Source organism: Globicephala melas, chromosome X, assembly GCF_963455315.2.
Source record: "Globicephala melas chromosome X, mGloMel1.2, whole genome shotgun sequence".
Lineage (NCBI taxonomy): Eukaryota > Metazoa > Chordata > Mammalia > Artiodactyla > Delphinidae > Globicephala > Globicephala melas.
Window position 1 is genome coordinate 751,451 of NC_083335.1, and position 25,590 is coordinate 777,040.

Genomic DNA, 25,590 nt, shown 5'->3' on the forward strand with positions numbered 1-25,590 from the left:
TCAAATGTTAGGTCAAGAGGAAGAAAGAGAACAAATTCAAGAGTTACTCTCAAGCATCTAGAATTTTCTGCACCTCTTGAAGAGAGACTAGCCCAGCTCTGACTATTACAAGCTGGACTTTCCTCTTAAAGCACAACCTTCATTTAAGCCTTTGGATAAAACTGGAAGAAAAGAATCTGTGAGTACTGTGGACTGCACAGAAGGCAGGGGGCTGAAAACTGGCAATAAAAACAGAAAGATGGCAGACCCGAGGCCCAGCAGTCAAACAGACCCTGAAATTGAGCTTTTTGTGAAGGTAAGTTTTCTAGCTATAATGAGAGCATACAGAATGTATTATTCCTTGACACTGGACCTCAGCTTTTTTTTTTAAGTCAACATTTCAGCTAGAGATAGGAAATAATTTTGTAATTTTATACCTACTCTGAGTCCTAGAAGAATACCTGGGTGTTTGGCTGCTCTTATATAACAATAGAAAAACACCCCATCTGAAAAAAGCAAGAAGATATGGTAGAAAGACAACTAGACTGGCTGGTAGTTAGAACAAGTTAATTGTATTATTAGTGACTTCCTATGTAACCTTGGACAAATCCCTCCCTCCTTCTTTGTTTTTCCATCTGTACAATAAAGGAGCCTGACAAAATGATCCTTAAGGGCTTTCCAGTTCTCATAATCTGTGTTTTATGAGATATGTTTTGGAAGGCCTGAATGTGGGGAGGAGAGGGCCAAGAATGGCCTGAGAGCCTCATTCCCACACATGGTCCAAATAGAGCTTTCAAAAATTCTCCCACAATGGATGAACATCACAGCAGGGTCAAACGGACACTAGAGGAGAAAAAAGCCAGGAGTCTGTGTGCCTGTTATATGAGTAGGAGGTTTTTTGCCTTGGCTTTTTTTTTTTAATGTCTTAACATTTCAGAAAAGCCCTTTGGAAAACCCCTAAAGCAGGAGAAAGGAACATGTGTTTCTAAATTAGCTCATCAAGAAAAAGAAAAATTTTGCACGGGTTATTCCAAGTAGAAATTACATAGTTTCCTAAATCCTTGCTTATATTAACTATTTTTCTCTATATTTTCATTGACTATTGGAAGTATTGAGATGGTAATAATAAAAACAAACTCTTATATCATGCTTAACCCTTTTGTAACACTTTATGTATATTATCTCATTTAGTCCTAACAACTTAGAAGATAGGTTACTCAAAACTTTAGTAATATTGTCCTCATGATTTCTAGGTAAGTAAGCTAAGGAAATAAGGTTTAAGCAACTTGCCTCTAAAACTACATCGCCTCTTGATGGCCTACAAAGGCATAAAATAAGGTGTGCTTACCAAATTTTAGGTTAAACATCTGTTGGCCAAAGTAATACTTTTACAATAATTTTAAAATATTTGACAACTGGTCACATATATACATCAAGGACATAATTAACCAGCCTTTACAAAATTATAGGAGACTCTTGAATTCCTGCGTAGCAAAACAATCCAAGTAAGTGTTTGCTTGACTGTGGGGCATAAGAGCTACTTCTCCTATCTCTGGATTCCAGCAAAACATGTCACTGCTCAGACGCAACATAAGTAAGCCTTAACTTCCTAACTGACTTCTTATAACTACCAATTCCAAACCAGAGGTAATAAGTCTCTTCATAGGGTAACTAGTTTCTTTTGTCTAAACTTGCTTATTCAATCCAATCAAACTCCTCTAACCAGTTGTTGGCATTGATCTGTGTGTTTATCTTCATAGACTTCCCGTAATTTGGATGGTAATCGAGACAGGGGAAGTTAGGAAATCACACGTTGGATGAGCAAATGTTAAATTAAATAATAACTTTCAGGTTAAAAACCTAATCATTTATTGAGTACTTATGGCAGGGGCTGTGCTAAGTGGTTTATTATTAACCCTATTTTATGGTTACAGAAACTAAAGCAAAAAGTAGCTAAGTAGCTTTGCGTAAGGTCACATAGCTAGTAAATGGCAGGGTCAAGATTCCAGTCCCTTAAAATAGCTGTGCATAATTTTAATTCATTGTTTTCAACTTGGCACACTTTTTAGTAACATTTCCCAGAATTTCATTAGATGAAATCCTCTAGATGTTAGCTTATCTAATGACATTGATACAAGCCACAGATTTTCTGGAAGAACCTTTAGTATCATCTGATCTGGGTTTTTGTTTTGCTTTGCTTTGAGATGGATTCCAAAGATCTCTAGAAGTTTCATAGAAGAGGGGGAATAGGGGCTGAGAGGGGTGAAAATGTTAATGAGAAAATTTAAAAAGCACTACTGTTTACCAGTTGTATCTCCCTTATAATGTGGTATCTTTCTAAAGATTAAATGAGTCTGTAATTTCCCCAGCTATGTCTGGGGACCCTACCACAATTTCCCAATGCCACTGATGGGATCCCTACAAGAAAGTAAGTCCTTTCCTGACACAATTAAGAACTTATATCACACCCGCCCATGTGTTCCATGGAGTGAGTGAAAACATTGCCTTTCAACTCTGAATGATTTCGGCAAGATTTATATCCAGGAACTAAGAACAAAGGATTTTCTAAAAGAACACATTTTGTTTTCTCTAAATGCAGAGTTTATCTTATTGGTTTGTTGTTCATTGATAGATGGAGTTTTTGTGTTCTCTACCAGTCTAAAATTAAGTTTTCATAGATTTGTACATAACATTATAGACTCTAACATTTGGGCCAAAATCCTGAATGTAATATTTTTGTCTTTATTGATAAATGTAAAATAGAAAAAGAGATGATACTCTTCTCTGAATGTTCAGACTATTTTCAAATTATCTTAGAACTATCATAAAGACTATTATAAAGACTGATTAATAAAAAATCCAATAAAACTATTAGATGGGATAAAGCAGTGTTTAAGGAGTGTGGATTGTGGAGTAGACAGTCCTGGATTAGCTACATGAGAAGAGTGTATGGGTCATCAACTCTTGTCTAGCTGAGTGTACTTGAGCAAGTCAGCTTCTCTGAACTTCAATTTCCTCATCTGTAAAACAAGAGTAATGACAGAACCTACCTCACAGGATCATCTTCATTATAAGCATTAAATAAAATAAAATTTTAAGACACAGTAGTTGTTAACATAGCAAACATTCAATAAATGTCAGATGTTCCAGCCATTACTATTTTTCATGTTGAGAAACATAGATCACAAACGCAAAGAGAAAAAGTTGTTTTGGTGAATGACCACATCGTGGTAGTTTTCACATCCATTTCTCCAGGAGGTGGGTCAAAAAGATCTTGCTGTGATTTTTGTCATAGAGTGTTCTGCCTATGTTTTCCTCTAAGAGTTTTATAGTGTCTGGCCTTACATTTAGGTCTTTAATCCATTTTGAGTTTATTTTTGTGTATGGTGTTAGGGAGTGTTCTAATTTCATTCTTTTACGTGTAGCTGTCCAGTTTTCCCAGCACCACTTATGGAAGAGCCTGTCTTTTTTCCATTGTATATTCATACATTTTGTGTAGTTGCACTTTAAATCAGCATTATTATAAACAGAAAAAAATTCAGTTTTCCTGTAAAATTGTGCTACATTTCCCCCACACCTCACTGTTTTGCCTTTCCTTTTGCCAAAGGCAACCCACCCTTCCTGCTGTATCTATTATCAGACTTCATTCTTCTTCCTGCCTAATCAAGTTTCCATTCACTAACCCCAGTTATGATTGGATCTTTAGCCTGACTTCTGTTACAAAAGAAATTCAGCTGCCAAGGTGGTTGCCTCTTCCCATACCTCTTCACTCCCTGACGCCACAAAAGAGCAACAATAAACATTATTTCCTCTGTTGTACTCACTGCCAGGAAAAGGAAAATTTACCAAAAAATAAGAATTATGTCCAAGATCAAGGTGTCAGTATGGTCAGTTTCTGGTGAGAACTCTCTTCCTGGTTTATTATAGATAGGTGCCTTCTTGCTATGACCTTATATGCATAGTTGTTGCGGGAGATGAAGAAAGAGAGAAAGAAAAAGAGAGAGAGAGCTCTGGTTTCTTCTTATAAGGGCATTAATCCCATCGTAAGGGTTCTACCCTCATGACTTCATCTAAACCAATCACTTCCCAAACACCTCACCTCCAACTACCATCACGTTGGGGGACAGGGATTCAACATTTTAATTTGGGGGGAACACAATTCACAAATCCAAAGTAGATAGCAGTGCACTTCACAGGATTAGGAACTCTAAAGAGTAGGTAAGTGTGTGGAGTAAAGAAAAGGGAAAGAATTCACTTTGGGACATGTTGAGATTGAGGTGTCTATAACTTGGATCTCCCCTCAGGAGACAACATCAGCTATAGCCTTCTCAAGGAGAGGCTCCCCTTTCTTCCTCATTTCTATTACCACTGAGGGTGGCGATGAGGTAGATGTCTTTAGATGTCCTTGCTCCTCATTCTTGTTTCCAGACCATTCTATCTCTCCCATCCAGAGAAATATCTCGGTTGTCTCATAAAATCAGACTAAACCAACCACTACCCCTCCTTGTTATAGTAGTCTTCCCAATCCCAGGTCACTTTCCCTTACTTCTTAAGGATTTTATTTCCTGGATCATTGTCACACTCTTCAACACTATGCCTATCATAATTCTTGGTGATTTTAATATCTACACAAATGACCCTTCCAACACTCTGTCCTCTCACATCCTTGGCTTTCTGTCGTCCAGTGACCTTGTTCTTCATAATCTCTCAGGCACTCCCTTCCATGGTTATACCCTTACCTTTGTCATTGCAACGTCTGCAATCGCTGCATAATATCATTTATTTGAGGGGTTTTTTGTTCTTCTTTTTGAAATTTTCCATTTTAATACACTTTATTGAGGTATAATTTACATAAAGTAAGATGTGCTCATTTTTCACTGAAGTGTCTCTGATTTACAATGTGGTGTTAATTTCTGCTGTACAGCAAAGTGATTCAATTACATATATATATACACACATCCTTTTTCATATTCTTTTCCATTATGGTTTATCACAGGATATTGAATATAGTTTCCTGTGCTATACAGTAGGACCTTGTTGTTTATCCATTCTATATATAATAGTTTTCATCTACTAATCCCAAACTCCCAATCCATGCCTCTCCCATCCCCTGCCCCTCTTGGCAACCACAGTCTGCTCTCAATGTCTATGAGTCTGTTTCTATTTCATAGATAAGTTCATTTGTGTCATATTTTAGATTCCACATATAAGCCACATCTATATTTGTCTTTCTCTGTGTGGTTTATTTCCCTCAGTATGATAATCTCTAGGTACATCCATGTTGCTGCAAATGGCATTATTTCATTTTTTATGGCTGAGTAGTGTTCCATCATATATATATATATGGTATATATTATATATATACCATTCCATTATATATGTATATTATATATACCATTCCATTATATATATAATGGATATATATATATCATATCTTCTTAATCCATTCATCTGTCAATGGACACTTAAGTTGCTTCCATGTCTTGGCTATTCTAAATAGTGCTGCTATGAGCATACAGGTGCATTTTCAAATTATAGTTTTGTCTGGATACATGCCCAGGAGTAGGATTGCTGTATCATATGGTAACTCTGTTTAAATTTTTTCAGGAACCTCCGTACTGTTCTCCATAGTGACTGCACCAATTTATGTTCCCACCAGCAGTGTAGGAGGGTTCCCTTTTCTCCACACCCTCTCCAGCATTTATTATTTGTAGACTTTTAATGATGGCCATTCTGACCAGTATGAGGTGGTACCTCATTGTAGTTTTGATTTGCCTTTCTCTAATAATTTGCTATGTTGAGCAAAAGATGAATTTTTAAATGAGTGGTGTTAAGACAACTATTAACTATTTGTAAAATAATAAAATAAAAATAATAAATCTGGAGTCCCAATACATTCCTTATGCCAAAATAAATTCTAAATAGGTGAAACAAATGCAAAAATGAAACCGTAAAGTTACTAGAAGAAAACATGAGGGAACATCTTTATAGTAAAACAAAATAAGAAAGTAATTTTTTTCTTTGCAATCTTGATGTACATAACAGCTGTGTAAGCAGATCAGGAAAACCAGATTTCATAAAGGAAAACAATATAAGATTTTATGTAAAATTTTAATTTTACATAAGGCATTGTTTAAAAATTACATGTAACTTTATCAAAAAGAGTTAGTGTCTTTAGTATACAAGTAATTTTTCCAAAGTAATAAGGAAAAGGTCATCACCTTAATAGATAAATATAAAATTGTCATGAACAAACAAGTCACAGAATAAGGAAATCAAAGTTCCAATGAAAATACTGAATATACCTTTCAAGAAGGAAATTTGGCAGGATCTATGAAAATGGAAAATGAACATAGTCTTTAGTCAGCATTCTGTTGTTATGTACTCATCACTCTGGTAATTTTACATACAATGAAATTATTTGCTTCATTATCTCTCTCTGCCCACAGATGGTAGAATTCATGAGATTAAGGACTACCAACTTTGTCTCTAGCAACTAGCTTATTTCCCAGCAGGCACTCAATACATACTTATTGAGCAAATGAATGAATGAAGCCTTTCTTTATCTTAATAGGCTGGAAGTGATGGGGAGAGTATTGGAAACTGTCCCTTTTGCCAACGCCTTTTTATGATCCTCTGGCTTAAAGGAGTTAAATTCAATGTGACTACCGTTGACATGACCAGGTAAGACAAATCAGGACATGTTTCATTCTGGGGATCAAAATCAGTAGACACCAATACAATGTTGGTGTTTGCATAATGTGTACTTTATCTAGAGGCCTAACTCTGCTTATTTTCAATAATCACAGAAAGCCTGAAGAGCTGAAGGACTTAGCCCCAGGCACAAATCCTCCCTTCCTGATATATAACAAGGAGTTGAAAACAGACTTCATTAAAATTGAGGAGTTCCTAGAGCACACACTGGCTCCTCCAAGGTACAACATTTTTACAGGATATTATTGTTCTTGAGATAATCTATTTTATTGGCTTATTTATTGCAGATTGAGGATTCTTCTAAACATCTAACTCTTTTTCGATTTCAGACTTCTCTTTTGCTATCTTTCTAGAAAAGTTTGCAAAGATCCCCCGATCACTCCATGTATGATTAGAAAACTTTACTAGATAATTATTTATTTAACATGTGTAAAGCTATTAAAACTTTATGTGATGCAAGTAGTATATTAGGAATGGGCGAAGGATAGACTTGGAAATTGAGGGAGGACAAGTACATTTAGGCCACATTTAATTTTATCCATGTTATCTGATCCATAATGAAGTTTGGGGACATTTATACTGACAGAAGTCAGACTTATTTTATTGTAGAGCCCTCAGAAGATCTACAATTTTGAAATAGCCTTTAATTCAGTCTGATCTCTTAGCTCTACAGGTTGAGAAATATTATGTCTATCACACATAAACTTCCCCCCTTCAACTTCAAATACACAAAGACAGTCAATATAATATTTCAAATTATTTTTAAAATGCATAGCTTGCTTAAAATAAGAAAGTAAATTCTCTGTAGTCTAGAAATAGAGAAGAAACCTATCGTGGGTTAGGAGCGAGGGCATGGGGTAATAGCACTGTATAGTCCATGAGGACTGGTCAGGACTAGTCCATTATACCACTGATGGCATGAAGACAGAACATACCCAACACAAGAAAACCAAGAAACAGGTCTCTCACAGTTAGCCAGAGGCCATAACTCCACGGTCTACACTTGAATGACAGCTGTATGTCTCTGCCCACCCAGGATAGTATCTGGAAACAATAAGCCTACTGTATTCATTTTTTATTTCTGTGCAACAAACTCAGTGTCTTAAAACGTCACTCACTTATTATCCCACAGTTTTCACTGGTCAGAAGTCTGGCTGTAAACTTAAAACTGCTCTAAAAAATAATGTCTTAATCATTACACATACATATGATAAATAAAAGGTTCTATCGGTCCAAAATTCTTCCTACCTAAGAAATTAGGGATACTATTTTAGATTCTTTTCTGTGTACCTATACTATGTCTCTTTCATCCATTCTTATATTTTAAGCACCGGCTCCAAGTGTTGAGTCTTATTTTGTTCTTTTCTCCTCATCCATCCTCCTCTACTACTGCCTCCCCTCAAACCATCTCTCCAAACTTTTCTTGCTCCCAAAGGTTAACTAGTGAAAAAATCTATTGTGTTATCTTTCCATACCCGTTTTTATGTTCATATAAGCACAATAACAAATTCCCTTTCCTTCCAGTTTTTTACCACTACAAACAGTGCTATAAATAACATCCTTGCTCATATGTCCTTATGTACTGGTGTATTTATTCCCGTGGAATAGATTTCCAGGAGTAAAATTCAAATGGTACATATCTTTTAAAATTTTTACTGCTTTATCCATCAGTGTATAAGTATACACTTTTCCCACATATCTGTAGTACTATGCGTTATCACTCTTTTAAAATTCATGGCAACCTGACGGGTGTAGTGATATCTCACTGATACTTTAGTTTGCATTTCCCTGAATAATAGGTGAATTAGAACATCTTTACACATGTTGGTTGAGCATTTGGTTTTGTTCTGTGAATTACCTTGTCAAATTCTTCTGATTTTCTCTTAGCTTATGTATCATTTAGGGATTGCATTCAACTCTAACTAGAGGCCCAAAAAGTAGTGGTTTAGATAAATATGGGTTTTATTTTTCTTACATAATAAGACACCAAGAATGAGGCATTGTAGGGGTAGAATGACAGCTCCATAATTTCACTGGCGACCCAGGCTCTATCTAATATTTCTTTTCTGCCATTCTTCAGGTGAGTTTTCCAGTCTTAAGTTTAATTCACGGTGACAATATGTCTGCTGGAATTCCAGGCAACAGATCTAACTCCCACACAGGAAGAAGGAGAAGGGCAAAGGGCAAAAGATGCAAGTCAGCTTTAAGGAGCTTTCACAGAAGCCACATTCAACAATTTCCATTAACATCTCATTATTCAGAAGTAATTCACATAGTCATACCTAAATACAAAGGGAAGCTAGGAAACATAGTTTTCATCCATGTTTATTGCCATCCCTAATAAAATAAGATTCAGTTAATGAGAGACAGAGAGAGAGGGAGAGAGAGAGAGGGAGAAAGTGGTACATAACTGTGTTATCTTCCATATTCTGCCCCTCTGACCATCCAAATAAATGTGTGTATCCTTATTCCCATACATGGAACACACTTACTCCCCAAGAGAGATAACTCCCAAGTCCCCTACAGTTACTGCATCCAGTTCAAAGTCCAGGATCTTTGAGTGATGCGCAACATCTCTCTTAGATATTAATGGTCGAACAGTCAAATAAATTAAAAGACAAGTTCTTTCCACCTTCTGCTTGACACATGCAATAGTCAGTGGTGGAGCAGGAATTGGATAACTGGAATAAAATTTTCCATTTTTAAAAGGAAATATAGGATAACACATCCCTGGTTCATAATAGTTACCATTGTTGGAGAAAACAGCTGGAAGATATATTCCAAGTTTTGGTGTTACAAACAATGCTAAAATGAACTTTCTTTTGACAAGGTCCTCCAGAGTGGTTATTTAGTCTGCCACATTGCTGAATACCAGAGCTCTTCCATATAATCTTTGTTTCATCTAAAATTTTAAAACCTGTTAGATACCCACATCAATGAAAATGGTGGAGTAGGGAACTCCAAAATGTCATCCCTCCATAATAACAATTAATAGCCCAGCAAAAGCTGTCAGAATCAACTTTGCCAGAACTCTGGAATCTAACCAAAAGTTTACAAGCAGCCTGGGGTTTCTTAATGAAGAATAAAGAAGCAAAATTTCAGTAAGAGAGCCCTGTGGCGTTTTAGGTTACCCTGTTACCATCCTCAACTACTCAGTTCTTTAGAAGCCTTAAAGAGAGCAGTCCACATTGCAGAAACAGGTTGCTCGTACCAGAGGACAGGATATGGACCTTATTCTCAAATAACTGTGGTTGTGTGGTTTGACCTGGTGGCACCTCGAGGGATTGACTCAAGGGTTTGCCTTTTTTTTCACCTACTTTGGAGCTTCCTCAGGGCTGAGGCAGCTTCCCTGTTGGCACTCATGGAAGGCGTTTAGAAGCAAATGTATTAGCCACTGCCACATGGGACAAGGAATAAAACTTGGAGAAAGCAATAGACAAACTGAAAAGTCTGCAAATAAAAGAGGCTGAGATGGGACTTCCCTGGTGGTGCAGTGGTTAAGAATCTGCCTGCCAATGTAGGGGCCACAGGTTCAAGCCCTGGTCCAGGAAGATCCCACATGCCATGGAGCAACTAAGCCCATGTGCCACAACTACTAAGCCCATGTGCCAAAACTACTGAGCTCGCGAGCCACAACTACTGAAGTCCACGCACCTAGAGCCCATGCTCCGCAACAAGAGAAGCCACTACAATGAGAACCCCATGCACCGCAATGAAGAGTAGCCCCCGCTCGCTGCAACTAGAGAAAGCCTGCGTGCAGAAATGAAGACCCAACGCAGCCAAAAATAAATAAATAAATTTATTTTTTAAAAAATAAAGAGGCTGAGACACTTGGGAGATAGTGGAATAAGGGCTTTAAATTAATGTATTCCAGGGAATCTAGAAGTCCAAGCACATGCCCAAGTCTCGACCTATGCGCAGAAAAAACAACCTGAGAAGACTTTAAGCTTTCACTTCTGGCTAAATTCAGGCACCACACAAGTAGAAAGTGAAGGCTAAGGCAGAATTATAAACTGCATACCTAAGCATTGAAGGAGTACCCAAACACAGAGCCAGCTCACAAACACCAGGAGAGCTTTTTATCCCTTGGTTTGTTGTTTGTGTGTTTGTATCTTTGTTTGTTTTGCTTCCAGGAGTTTAAGGAAATTTCTGTCAAATCAATAACTGACCAAAGATAATGAGAAAAAGATTTCAGTGGCCACACACAAGAAAGAATAGACTTTACAAAAATACTTCAGAAAATTCACTAAACAAATAAACAACAACACCCAAAAAAAGCAACAACAAACCCTATTTGTTGGAAGGGAAGGGAAGAATCTGTTTTCCAGAGTTTCCACATTATAATATTAAAGTGTCCTATTTTCAAAATATATATATAAGGTATGTCAAAAAAAAACAAGGGGCTTCCCTGGGGGCACAGTGGTTGAGAATCTGCCTGCTAATTCAGGGGACACGGGTTCGAGCCCTGGTCTGGGAGGATCCTACATGCCGCGGATCAACTAGGCCCATGAGCCACAACTACAGAGCCTGTGCGTCTGGAGCCTGTGCTCTGCAACAAGAGAGGCCGCGATAGTGAGAGGCCCACACACCACGATGAAGAGTGGCCCCCGCTTGCCACAACTAGAGATAGCCCTCGCACAGAAACGAAGACCCAACACAGCAAAAATAAATTAATTAATTGATAAACTCCTACCCCCAACATCTTCTTAAAAAAAAAAAACAAGAATGTGTGGCCCATTCACAGAAAAAAAGTAATTAATAGAAATTGTCCCTGAGGAAACCCAGACCCTGATTTAATAGACAAAGACTTTAAATCAATTGTCTTAAATATGTTTAGATAGCTAAAGAAAACCATGGACAAAGAATTAAAGGAAATCAAGAAAACAATGTCTCAATAAAGAGAGAATATCAATAAAAAATATAAATAATAAAAAGGAATCAAATAGACATTCTGGAGTTGAAAAGTACAATAACTAAAATGAACAATTCACTAGAGGGTTCAACATCAGATTTGAACAGACAGAAGAAAGAATCTGCAAAACTGAGCATAAGTTAATTGAGAGTATCCAGTCTAAGGAAAAGGAAGAAAATTAACAGAGCTTAACAGACCTGTTGGATACCATAAAATGTACAAAGATACACATGATAGGGAAGAGATGGCAGAGAGAAAGAGGCAGAAAGAATATCTGAGGAAACAATGGCTGAAGACTTCCCAAGTTTAATGAAAGACACAAACCTATTAATCCAAGAAGGTCAACAAACCCCAAGTGGAATAAACTCAAAGAGATCAACACCAAGATACATTATTATAAAATTATCTAAAGCCAAAGCCAAAGACATAATCTTGAAAGCATCAAGAAATAAATGACTCATCATGTAGAGGGGATTCTCAATAAGATTAACAGATAAGTTTCATCAGAAATCATGGAGGCCAGAAGGCAGAGAGATGATATATTTAAAGTGCTGAGAGAGAAAATATCAACCAAGAATTCAATATCTGGCAAAAATATCCTTCAAAAATGAAAGAGAACTTAAGACATTCCACATGAACGAAAACTGAGGGATTTTGATGCTAGTAGGCCTGCTCTGCAAGAAATGCTATCAGAAGTCCTTCAGGCAGAAATGAGAGGCCATTAGAAAGTAATTCAAAGTCATATAAGAAATAAAAGAGCACCAGTAAAGGAAAAATAACACACATGATCATCTCAGTTGACACAGAAAAAGCATTTGACAAAATCCAATACCATGTTATGATAATACTCAACAAACTAGTACTAAAAGGGAGCGTCCTTAACCTGATAAAGGGAATCTATGAAAAACCCATGGATAACATCATACTTAAAAGTGAAGGATTGAAAACTTTCTCCCTAAGGTCAGAAACAAGACAAATATGCCATTTTTGCCACTTCTATTCAACATTGTACTGAAAGTTCTAGCCAGAGCAATTATGCAAGAAAAAGAAATAAAAGTCATCCAAATTGGAAAGGAAAAAGTAAAATGATATTGGCAGATATGATCTTTTATGTGGAAAATCCTTTAAAGTCCACTGAAATACTATTAGAACTAATAAAAATTCAGCACAGTTGCAAGATACAGATCAAAATACAATAAATAATTTTATTTCTATATACTGTCAATGAATCATCCAAAAAGTAAATTAGGAAAACAATTCCATTTTCAGTAGCATCAAAAATAATAAACTACTTAGAAATAAATTTAACCAAGGAAGAGAAAGACTTGTACATGAAGACTACAAACAATTGCTAAAATAACATCCTAGCTTCTCATGGTTTTCCAGCAATCATTACCTTATATATACATAACTCCAACCTTCCATCTTCACATAGCATTCTCCCTGTGTCTCTGTCTCTTCATAAAGTGTTCTTTTTTAAGGACACCAGTCATATTGGATTAATGGGCCCACCTTACTCCATATGGCCTCATCTTAACTATTACAGCTGTAACAATCCTATTTCAAAATAAGGTTACATTATGAAGTATTGGAGTTTATGACTTCAACATACCTTTTTGGGGGGACACAATTCAACCTATACAAATATCCCATGTTCATGGATTAGAAGACCTAATATATTAATGTAGAAATATTCCCCAAAGTGATCTATTAATTCAATGCAATACCAACCAAAATTCCAATGGTGTTTTTACAGAAATGAAAAAGCCAATCCTCAAATCCATATGGAATTGCAAGAGATCACAAATAGCTAAAATAGTCTTTGATAAAGACAAAAAATTGGAGGACTCATGCTTCCTGATTTCAAAACTTACTACACAGCTACAGTAATCAAAACAATCAGTACTTGCATAATAATATACCATTGGAATAGAATTGAAAGTCCAAAAATAAACCCATACATCGGTGGTCAATTGATTTTCAAGAGTGCCAAAACCATTCCAGGGTGAAAGAATAGTCTCTCCAACAAGTGGTGCTGGGACAGCTAGATATTCACATTGGCATGCCAAAGAATAAAGTTATACCCTTACCTCACATCATATACCAAAATCAACTTAAAATATATCAGACCTAATGTGTGGATTAAAACTATAAAACATTTAGAAGAAAATATAGAGGTAACTCTTCAAGACCTTGTATTCGGCAATGGATTCTTAGATATAACACCAAAAGCACATACAGCAAAAGAAGAAAATAGAAAATAGAAAAGTTAGATGATCTGGAAGATAGAATAATGGAAATAACCCAATCAGAACAGTAGAAAGAAATTTTTTTTAATGAGGAACGTTTAAGAGACCTCTGAGACAACATCAAGTGTACTAATATTCACATTATAGGGATCCCCAAAGGAGAAAAGAGAGAAAGGGATAGAAAGGTATTTGACGAAATCATGGCTGAAAATTTCCTAAAGCTGATGAAGGAAAAAGATTTCCAGGTACAGGAAGCACAGAGACTCCCAAACAAGATAAACCCAAAGAGACCCACACCAACACATATCATAGTTAAAATGGCAAAATTTAAAGATAAAGAGAGAATTCTAAAGGCAGCAAGAGAAAAAGAATATTTTTTTTCCACTTAGAGAAGACGCTTTAACACTTCTTTTAGGGTTGGTTTAGTATTGATGAGCTTTTTTAGTTTTTTCTTGTCTGAGAAGTTCTTTACCTCTCCTTCAATTCTGAATGATAACTTTGCTGGGTAGAGTATCCTAGGTTGTAGGTTTTCCCTTTCAGAACTTTAAATATATCATGTCACTCCCTTCTGGCCTGCAAAGTTTCTGCAGAAAAATAAGCTGATAGCCTTATGGCAGTTCCCTTGTATGTGACTAGTATCCAAAATATATAAAAGAATGCTTACAACTCACTAACAGAAAGCAAACAACCTAATTTTAAAATGGAAAGAGGATTTGAGTAGACAATTCTCCAGAGAATATATACAAGTGGCTAATAAGTACTTGCAAAGATACTTAATGTCATTAGTCATTATAGAAATGAAAATCAAAACCACAATGCCCATTTTTTCACACACACACTGTATTTTATTTTTACAAGAGATAAATAAACTGACACCAAGCATTGTAAATGGATGACCACAGCAATGATTGCAATTACCAAACACAAAACACACTCATACTATGTCATAATATTGACATTCAGTCCAATAATCCTCCACTGTAACAACTCCTTTACTTTGCAGTGAAAATTGATTGTTATATTTTTTGCCTCTGAGCCCTTGTGGGATTTTTTTAAATTCAAACAGAAAGTCACAAAAATTATAATCATCCTCATCAGTTCACTCAGTCCCATGTAATTAATTTTTTTTCATCTTGATCTTTTGTTAGCACTTTTATGAATTCATTAGTTTTCCATTAGAGTTCTGAAAATGCTTATTCATTCAGTTCAGCAGTATAGTCAGTTACCAGAAATCTGTACTTGTCAGAGTCTTTTCCATGAATGCCTTGAAGATGAAACCCTTTTATAGGAACATTTCTGCATTTACAGAGAGTACACCCAGAACTGTCTGCAAATGACAAAAGACTTAAAAATGACCACAGTTAAAGATTTGATGATGGACTTCCCTGGTGGCGCAGTGGTTGAGAGTCTGCCTCCTGATGCAGGGGACACGGGTTCGTGCACCGGTCTGGAAAGATCCCACATGCCACAGAGCGGCTGGGCCCATGAGCCATGGCCGCTGAGCCTGCACATCCAGAGCCTGTGCTCCGCAACAGGAGAGGCCACAACAGTGAGAGGCCCACATACCACAAAAAAAAAAAAAAAGATTTGATGAAAGTTCACAATAATTCAATTGACAAGGACATTTAATTATTTCTGAGATATACATTTTAAAGTCATAACTAGAATTATGACTTATAACATTATACCAGAACATATAAGATTTTTAGAAATTTCATGAAATGTCTAAAATATTTATATTAACATATTTCCATACAAATAACCCAAAGGAAGTTTAGTATTAGTTGTTTTGTTTGTTTGTTCGTTATTTTTTGTACTGCAGGTTCTTATCAGCCATCAATTTTATACACATCAGTGTATACATGTCAATCCCAATCGCCCAATTCAGCACACCACCATCCCCACCCCACCGCGGTTTTCCCCCCTTGGTGTCCATATGTTTGTTCTCTACATCTGTGTCTCAACTTCTGCCCTGCAAACTGGTTCATCTGTACCATTTTTCTAGGTTCCACATACATGCATTACTATACGATATTTCTTTTTCTCTTTCTGACTTACTTCACTCTGTATGACAGTCTCTAGATCCATCCACGTCTCAACAGATGACTCAGTTTTGTTCCTTTTTATGGCTAATATTCCATTGTATATATGTACCACAACTTCTTTATCCATTCATCTGTTGATGGGCATTTAGGTTGCTTCCATGACCTGGCTATTGTAAGTAGTGCTGCAATGAACATTGGGGTGCACGTATCTTTGGGATTATGGTTTTCTCTGGGTAGATGCCCAGTAGTTGGATTGCTGGATCATATGGTAAATCTATTTTTAGTTTTTTAAGGAACCTCCATACTGTTCTCCATAGTGGCTGTATCAATTTACATCCCAACCAACAAGTGCAAGAGGGTTCCCTTTTGTCCACACCCTCTCCAGCATTTGTTGTTTCTAGATTTTCTGATGATGCCCATTCTAACTGGTGTGAGGCGATACCTCATTGTAGTTTTGATTTGCATTTCTCTAATAATTAGTGATGTTGAGCAGCTTTTCATGTGCTTCTTGGCCATCTGTATGTCTTCTTTGGAGAAATGTCTATTTAGGTCTTCTGCCCATTTTTGGATTGGGTTGTTTGTTTCTTTAATATTGAGCTGCATGAGCTGTTTATATATTTTGGAGATTAATCCTTTGTCCATTGATCCATTTGCAAATATTTTCTCCCATTCTGAGGGTTGTCTTTTCATCTTGTTTATGGTTTCATTTGCTGTGCAAAAGCTTTGAAGTTTCCTTAGGTCCCATTTGTTTATTTTTGTTTTTATTTCCATTACTCTAGGAGGTGGATCCAAAAAGATCTTGCTGTGATTTATGTCGAAGAGTGTTCTTCCTATGTTTTCCTCTAAGAGTTTTATAGTGTCTGGTCTTACATTTAGGTCTCTAATCCATTTTGAGTTTATTGTTGTGTATGCTGTCAGGGAGTGTTCTAATTTCATTCTTTTACATATAGCTGTCCAGTTTCCCAGCACCACTTATTGAAGAGACTGTCTTTTCTCCATTGTGTATCTTTGCATCCTTTGTCATAGATTAGTTGACCATAGGTGCGTGGGTTTACCTCTGGGCTTTCTATCTTGTTCCATTATCTATGTTTCTGTTTTTATGCCAGTACCATATTGCTTGATTACTGTAGCTTTGTAGTATAGTCTGAAGTCAGGGAGTCTGATTACTCCAGCTCCGTTTTTTTCCCTTAAGACTGCTTTGGCTTTTCAGAGTCTTTTGTGTCTCCATACAAATTTTAAGATGATTTGTTCTAGTTCTGTAAAAAAATGCCATTGGTAATTTGATAGGGATTGCATTGAATCTGTAGATTGCTTTGGGTAGTATAGTCATTTTCACAATATTGATTCTTCCAATCCAAGAACATGGTATATCTCTGCATCTATTTGTATCATCTTTAATTTCTTTCATCAGTGTCTTATAATTTTCTGCATACAGGTCTTTTGTCTCCTTAGGTAGGTTTATTCCTAGGTATTTTATTCTTTTTGTTGCAATGGTAAATGGGAGTGTTTTCTTGATTTCACTTTCAAATTTTTCAACATTAGTGAATAGGAATGCCAGAGATTTCTGTGCATTAATTTTGTATCCTGCTACTTTACCAAATTTGTTGATTAGCTCTAGTAGTTTTCTGGTAGCATCTTTAGGATTCTCTATGTATAGTATCTTGTCATCTGCAAACAGTGACAGCTTTACTTCTTCTTTTCTGATTTGGATTCCTTTTATTTCTTTTTCTTCTCTGATTGCTGTGGCTAAGACTTCCAAAACTATGTTGAATAATAGTGGTGAGAGTGGGCAACCTTGTCTTGTTCCTGATCTTAGTGGAAATGGTTTCAGTTTTTCACCATTGAGGATGATGTTAGCTGTAAGTTTGTCATATATGGCCTTTATCATGTTGAGATAATTTCCTTCTATGTCTACTTTCTGGAGGGTTTTTTTTTATCATAAATGGGTATTGAATTTTGTCAAAAGCTTTCTCTGCATCTATTGAGGTGATCATATGGTTTTTCTTCTTCAATTTGTTAATATGGTGTATCACATTGATTGATTTGTGTGTATTGAAGAATCCTTGCATTCCTGGGATAAACCCCACTTGATCATGGTGTATGATCCTTTTAATGTGCTGTTGGATTCTGTTTGCTAGTATTTTATTGAGGGTTTTTGCATCTATGTTCATCAGTGACATTGGCCTGTAGTTTTCTTTCTTTGTGACCACTTATTGAAGACACTGTCTTTTCTCTATTGTATATTTTTGTCTCCTTTGTTGTAGAATATTTGACCATATGTGTGTGGGTTTATTTCTTGGTTCTCTATTCTATTCCGCTGATTTATGTCTGTTTTTGTTCCAGTACCACACTGTTTTGATTACTGTAGCTTTGTAGTATAGTCTGATGTCAGAGACTGTGATACCTCCAACTTTGTTCTTTTCTTTTCTCAAGATTGTTTTGGTATTTGGGGGTCTTTTGTGGTTCCATGTAAATTTTAGGATTATTTGTTCTTAGTTCTGTGGAAAATGTCAGGGTATTTTGATAGGGATTGCATTAAAACTGTAGATTGCTTGGGTAGTGTGGACATTTTAACAATAGTAATTCTTCCAATCCAAGAACACAAGATGTTTTTCCATTTCTTTGTATCATTTTCAAATTCCCTCATCAATGTTTATAGTTTTTAGAGTATAGGTGTTTCACCTCCTTGGTTAATTTTTTCTGAGGTATTTTATTCTTTTTGACATACTTGTAAGTTGGATTGTTTCCTTAATTTCTCTTTCTAATAGTTCTTTATTAGAGTATAGAAAAGCAACAGATTTCTGTATATTAATCATGTATCCTGCAACTTTAGTGTATTCATTTCTTAGTTCTAATACATATTCAAACAGAAACACGTGCACAAATGTTCATAGCAACAGTATTTACACTAGATAAAAGCTGAAAACAACACAAATGTCCATCAACTGATTACCAGATAAACAAAATGTGGTATATCCATACAATGAAATATTATTCATCCATAAAAAGGAATGAAGTGCTGATACATACTAGAATAAGGATGAGCCTTGAAGCATTATACTAAGTGAAAGAAGCCAAACACAAAAGGCCATGCATTTTATGATTCCATTTACATGAAATGTCCAGTATAAACAAGTCCATAGAGACAGAAAGATTAGTGATTCTAGGAGTGAATGGGGAGTAACTGCTTAATGGGAACACAGCTTCCTTTTTGAGTGATGAAAATGTTCTGGAACTAGATAGGGGTGATGGGTGCACAATACTGTGAATGTACTAAAAATCTCAATGAATTGTACACTTTAAAATGGTTTAAATGGTGAGTTTCATATTATGTGAATTTTACCTCAATTTACAAAATACTATTGGGTTTTAATTGAAATCACATTTAATTTGTATTACTATTTATACAAATTTCATTTTTATGATGTGACTTCTTCCCATCAGAGGACATGATTTGAGTATTTGTTTGGGTATCATCTTATGTTCTTTTTTAAAAATCGAGGTATAGGGCTTCCCTGGTGGCACAGTGGTTGAGAGTCCACCTGCCGATGCAGGGGACACGGGTTTGCGCCCCGGTCCAGGAAGATCCCACGTGCCACGGAGTGGCTGGGCCCGTGAGCCATGGCTGCTGAGCCTGCGCGTCCGGAGCCTGTGCTCCGTGAAGGGAGAGGCCACATCAGTGAGAGGCCCGCGTACCAAAAAAAAAAAAAAAATTGAGGTATAACTGTCATATAACATTGTGTAAGTTTAAGGTATACAACAAATTGATTCGATACATTTATATAGTGCAAAATGATCACCACCATAGCATCAGCTAACACCTCTATTCCATCACATAATTATCATTTATTTTTAGTCATGATAATGGTTACGATCTAGTCTATTAGCAACTTTGAAGTTTATAATATAGTATTGTTGACTATAATCACTATGCAGCGGATTCGACTTCTTGGATTTATTTACTAGTTGAAAGTTTTTACTCTTAAATAACATCTCCCCAATTCCTCCAGCCCCCAGCATTCTACTCTCTATATTTATGAGTTTGGCTTTTTTAGAGTGTACATATAAGTGATTCATACAGTATTTGTCTTTCTCTGTCCGACTTCACTTACTATAGTGCTCTCAAGATCCATTCATGTTGGCACAAATGGCAGGATTTCCTTCTTTCTCATGGCTAATGTTCCATTTTGTGTGTGTGTGTGTGTGTGTGTGTGTGTGTAAAACCACATCTTCTTTATCTATTCATCCACTGATGGACACTTAGGTTATGAACCTAAATGTCTGTTTTATGTTCTTTGATGAGATTTTGTAGTGTTTTTTTATATTGATTCTATACCATTTGCATTAAATTATTTCTAAATATTTTATACTTTTGTCACTATTGTAAGTGGAATATGCTACTAATATCCATTTTGTTCTGGTTATTGCTAACATAGAAAAGCTATTTCTTTAATGTTTGATTTGTATTTAGCCATCTTACCAAAATAGCTCATTAATTCTAGTAATTGTTTTTCTATACTTTCTTGGTTTTTCTAAGTATACAATTATATTGTTACTTCTCTTACAATAATTATACTGATTGCTTTATGTTGTTGTCTTCCTCCACTTGCTAAATCCTCAAAAAAATGTCAACTATAATAGTAATTGTAGGCATTTCTGTCTTGTTCCTAAACTTAATGTAAAAACTGTAGAGTCACCATTTAGAATGATGTTTTTTCTTGTCTTACTGATCAGTACATTCAGCACAATGTTGAAGTGCAGTAGTGATCATGATTATCTTCATCATTTACTGATTTTAAAGGAAATAGTGCTAACATTTCACCATTTAAAATGATGCTTGCTGAAAATTTTTGATGGATACTTTTGACCAAGTTAAAGAAATTAATAAATTCATTTAACAAATATTTACTGAATACTTAATAAGTGTCAGGTACTATTCTAGGCACTTGGGACACATCAGTGAATAAAATGGGCAAAAGCTCTCTGCCCTAGCTGAGCTTACATTTTAGTTAAGGAAGACAGCAAATAAGCAAGATAAAAAGCAAAATATAAACTATTTTAGATGATGATAAATACTAAGAAAAAGTAAAGCAAGGGAGGGAAGTAGTGAGTGTTAGGGCCAGGGGAGAGGTTGCAATGTCCGATAAGGTGGCCAGAGAAAGTCCTCACTTAGGAGGATATATCAGATTAAAATACCTGAAAGAAGAGGGGGAGAGGGCCATGTGCATAAATGAGGGAAAGCACTTTATTTAGGGGCAGACCAAGTGAAAAGGACCTGGGGTGGGAGCTTGTCAGGCCTATTTGAAGAAGAGCAAGGAGGTCAGTGTGAAGTGAAGTAAGGAAGAGAGCAAGAAGAGATGAGAGCAGAAGGTAAGCTTGGGTCCGATCACACTGGCCCTTGTAGACCACTGTGAAGACTTGGGCTCTGAGTGAATGATATGGAGACATTGCAAGGTAATGAGTAGGAAAGAGAAATGATATGACTTAAGTTTTAACATGACTGCTCTGGCAGCAGGTGGAGAATATCCTGGGAGTGTGAGGGATAAGCATGGAAGAGGGGGGATAATCAAAAAGTGTTGCAGTAATATAGGCTTTGGACCAGGCAGGGAGCAGTGGAGGTGGTGAGTAGTGGACAGATTCTGGATACATTTTGAAAGGTAGTCTGGCTGGAGTTGCTAATGGATCAAATGTGGGCATGGAGAGAAAGAGGGATCAAAGAAGATGGCTAAGTGTTTGGCTCAACCATTTCTAGTTGCTAGTGTGGGGTTTTATGAATAGGAATTGATTTTCACTGAACACTTTTGGGGCATCTATTCATGACCATACGGTTTTCCTTATTTAATTTGTTAATGTGGTAAATTACATTATTACATTACTTTAATTTATTATGCTAAATTAACTTTGTATTACTAAGAAGAGGACATCTTGGCTACTTTTCCCCCATCCTCTCCATCCTCTTTATTCTTTTATGTATTTTGTTATTTGAAGCCATGTTTTTTCCTACTACTTATCTTTGAAAATGTATTACCACCATATCTTCTGCCAAACAGGCTTTTAGGAGCAAGTATGGGGACCCAACAGCCATTTGAAACATTGTTTCTATAGATAAATGAGCTTTGAATTCCAAACAGCTGGTTTCCCTGTGAACTTTAGAAGCTAAAGTATTTTCAGAGTGGGAAAAAAACATATTTCCAGTGAAAGGTTTCTCAGCACCTTCAGTTTCCAGCACAATTTTCCAAAACTTCTCTCAGTAGAGTGCAACAAAGACACCAGGTCTACGTCTTGTTACGGGTGAATGTTATGTGCAGTGATGTTTCTTTTTAAGGTATCCTCACCTGAGTCCCAAGAACAAGGAGTCTTTTGATGTGGGCTGTAACCTCTTTGCCAAGTTTTCTGCATACATTAAGAATGCACAAAAGGAGGCAAATAAGAGTAAGATACCTTTCTTTAAGTCTTTTCGTTTTTCTCACTCACATGCTCACTCTCATATTCTGACTCAACTAAAATAGGACTTTCCTGAATATATAGTATATATTGGGGAATACTCTTCATCTCACTCTCTGTTCTCTCTTCTGAAATTCCTTGCATGAAGTTTTATTGGATTTAGAATCTAATATTCAATATAGGAATCACCAACTTAGCTCTATTAGAACATTGACATGCCAGGGGTGAACTAACTGCTGAACTGTATTTCTTAACCCCCCCCAACTTTCCCAGTCTTGTGTACCTTTAAGGTTTCTTAAACCATAGCACCTACCATTTCTCACAAACACTCTCGAATAGGTTTACTATTCTCTGAATCATGAGAGCTATTAGTCTCTGATTCCACTTTCTGACTCTTCTTGAGTGATAATATATATTACCTTTCTTTTTCTTTGACTCTCCTCCCAATTTACCTCCTCAAGAAGAGTCCAAAAATATGTCTACTCACCATTTGGTTAAACATCTGATTCTGTCTTATCAGTGGTAGCTGAGCATTCTAGTTAATGTGTGAGAAGCATATTGGGAGACTGCACGTTTATATATAAGCAACCCTTTGACTTCATTGCCTCAGATTTCGAAAAATCTCTGCTCAAAGAATTTAAGCGTCTGGATGACTACTTGAACACCCCACTTCTAGATGAAATTGATCCAGACAGTGCTGAGGAACTCACAGTTTCCAGAAGATTGTTCTTGGATGGGGATCAGCTGACACTGGCTGACTGCAGTTTGTTACCCAAACTGAACATTATTAAAGTAAGTCTTCCTAGGGCAGGCTGAATGATTCAGAGGAGTTTGGGAGTTGCCAACAGGAAGCACAGTGACCATTCAGTGTGAATTTTTATATGAGGGCTTTGTCATCATCATTATGCATAGGGTATGTCTCCTTTTTCTCCTCAGAGGAAAAATCCATAATGATCTTCTCTGGGAAGCATAAAAACTTCTTGTTTCTTTCTTCCTAAATCAGAAGGTGTTTTCCACTGTCTTGTCTATAAAACAAGGGTAATAGTACCCATTTCACAGAACTGTTGAGAAAATTAAATTAAGGCATATGGAATATTAGAAAAGTGTCTGGATCATAACAAGTGATAATAAAGTGAGCTATTAATATTATTATTAACTAATTGTTCATTTAACAAGTTTTTATTGAACAGACCTTATTTTATCTCAGATCCTATGCCAGACACAAAGAATACATAAAGAAGTAAGACACTGTCGAACCCTAACCAGTGAAAAGATCTGTGCTCTTTTTCTGTGCTTCCTTCTTCTAAACATTCATAATTAAATACACCATAAATATAATAAAAATGATTACAAGCATGGAGTTTTGTCTACATTTGTAGACAAAACATTAAAATAGTAAATCCAAGATTCTTTAAGTTTATTTTGTAGTACTTTTTGTGTAGGTAACACGTCCTCAATGATCCTAATTTTTGACATATGTTTTTACACACTAGGCATTTTACTGATGCCCCTACCAATTGCTTTTTCCTCTTTTTTTCCAAAACCTTAGGTTGCTGCAAAGAAATACCGTGATTTCGACATTCCAGGAGAATTCTCAGGAGTCTGGCGCTATCTCCACAATGCCTATGCCCGTGAAGAATTTACCCACACGTGTCCTGAAGACAAAGAAATTGAAAATACCTATGCAAGTGTGGCTAAGCAAAAGAGTTAGGACAGCTCTTTCAGTAGAAAAACCTCTCTTTTCACTTGTTATCATATTAGAAAATCTTTTGGAAATAAGAATATGGAAAATATGGTTTCCTCTATCCAACTTTCTTATGAAAAAGAATGCTATATTTTCTGTATCTAGTTAATCCAAACTATCTGCTCACTGTGTATTCTAAAGGTCTTCATATTTTCATTTTGCCTTTTAATTCCCATGGCACAACCACTGCGATCTTAAATGATATGGAAAGTATCAATATCTTTCGCTGGAATGCATCATGTGTGCAAGCTCAACAGATGGCTGAAGTTACAAATGACATACAGTCATAGTCTCAAACTGTTCCTTAGAAATATTTACATCTAAATCATTAAAACAATTTTACTAAGAAATTTGACTGACCAAAAGTTCTTGTTGCTGTCCATTAAAGGGTAAAGTAAACCATTCTTAAAGGATAATCACAAATCTTTCTACAGAATTTAAAATGTTCCATTACTATGTGTACTCAAATATACATGTTAAAATACAATCAAATCACTCAAATCTGAAAACAAAAACTGAACTTTACTTTTGCTCCTTCAAAAGAGAAACAAAGTTCAGCCTCAAAAAAGAGAGAGAGGTGTTTTTAGAGGTCTTGGTGGGATTTACATAAAATTTATTTATTTATTTTTTGGCCATGCTGTGGGGCATGTGGGTTTTAGTTCCCCAACCAGGGATGGAACCCATGCCCCCTGCAGTGGAAGCTCAGAGTCTTAACCACTGGACCACCAGGGAAGTCCCTAGATAAAATTTAAATAAAGCAGTGTTTTCATAGGTTCAAAGAAAAGTAAGGCAATGAGTAAAGAGTTAACAGGCCTGGAACAGGCTCACGAAAAAATGCTCATCATCGCTAATTATTAGAGAAATGCAAATCGAAACTACAATGAGGTACCAGCTCACACTGGTCAGAATGGCCATCATTAAAAAGTCTACAAATAATAAATGCTGGAGAGGGTGTGGAGGAAAGGGAACTCTCCTACACTGTTGGTGGGAATATAAGTTGGTACAGCTACTATGGAAAACAGTATGGAGGTTCCTCAAAAAAACTAAAAACAGAGTTGCCATATGATCCAGCAATCCCACTCCTGGGCATGTACCCAGACAGAACTTTAATTTGAAAAGATACACACGCCCCTATTTTCATAGCAACACTATTCACAATAGCCAAGACATGGAAACAACCTAAATGTCCATCAACAGATGAATGGATAAAGAAGATGTGGTGTGTGTGTGTATATAGATATAGATATAGATAGATATAGTGGAATATTACTCAGCCATAAAAAAGAATGAACTAATGTCACTTGCAGCAATGTGGATGGACCTAGAGATTGTCATACTAAGCAAAGTAAGTCAGAGAAAGACAAATATCATATGATATCACTTATATGTGGAATCTAAAATACGACATAAATCAACATATCTACGAAACAGACTCACAGACATAGACAACAGACTTGTGGTTGCCAAAGGGGGGCTTGGGAGGGAATGATTGGGAGTGTGAGA

At 36.2% G+C, this 25,590-nt stretch overlaps 1 protein-coding gene across 1 annotated transcript; it reads left to right on the forward strand.

Annotated features, from left to right (window-relative positions):
* Window positions 1-24,527, forward strand: CLIC2 (chloride intracellular channel 2). The gene is made up of 6 exons (XM_030850217.3): window positions 1-295; window positions 6,554-6,663; window positions 6,789-6,914; window positions 22,225-22,331; window positions 22,954-23,135; window positions 23,893-24,527. The coding sequence occupies exons 1-6, from the start codon at window positions 239-241 to the stop codon at window positions 24,052-24,054; spliced, it is 744 nt and encodes a 247-aa protein (XP_030706077.1). The 5' UTR covers window positions 1-238; the 3' UTR covers window positions 24,055-24,527.
* Window positions 24,528-25,590: the final 1,063 nt, after the last annotated feature.

Excerpts from the sequence above, each read along its gene's own strand:
- CLIC2 (XM_030850217.3), top strand. The coding sequence starts at position 239 with ATGGCAGACCCGAGGCCCAGCAGTCAAACAGACCCTGAAATTGAGCTT. Across the intron at positions 296-6,553 it reads AAATTGAGCTTTTTGTGAAG|GCTGGAAGTGATGGGGAGAG; the intron begins GTAAGTTTTCTA and ends TTATCTTAATAG. Across the intron at positions 23,136-23,892 it reads CCAAACTGAACATTATTAAA|GTTGCTGCAAAGAAATACCG; the intron begins GTAAGTCTTCCT and ends CCAAAACCTTAG.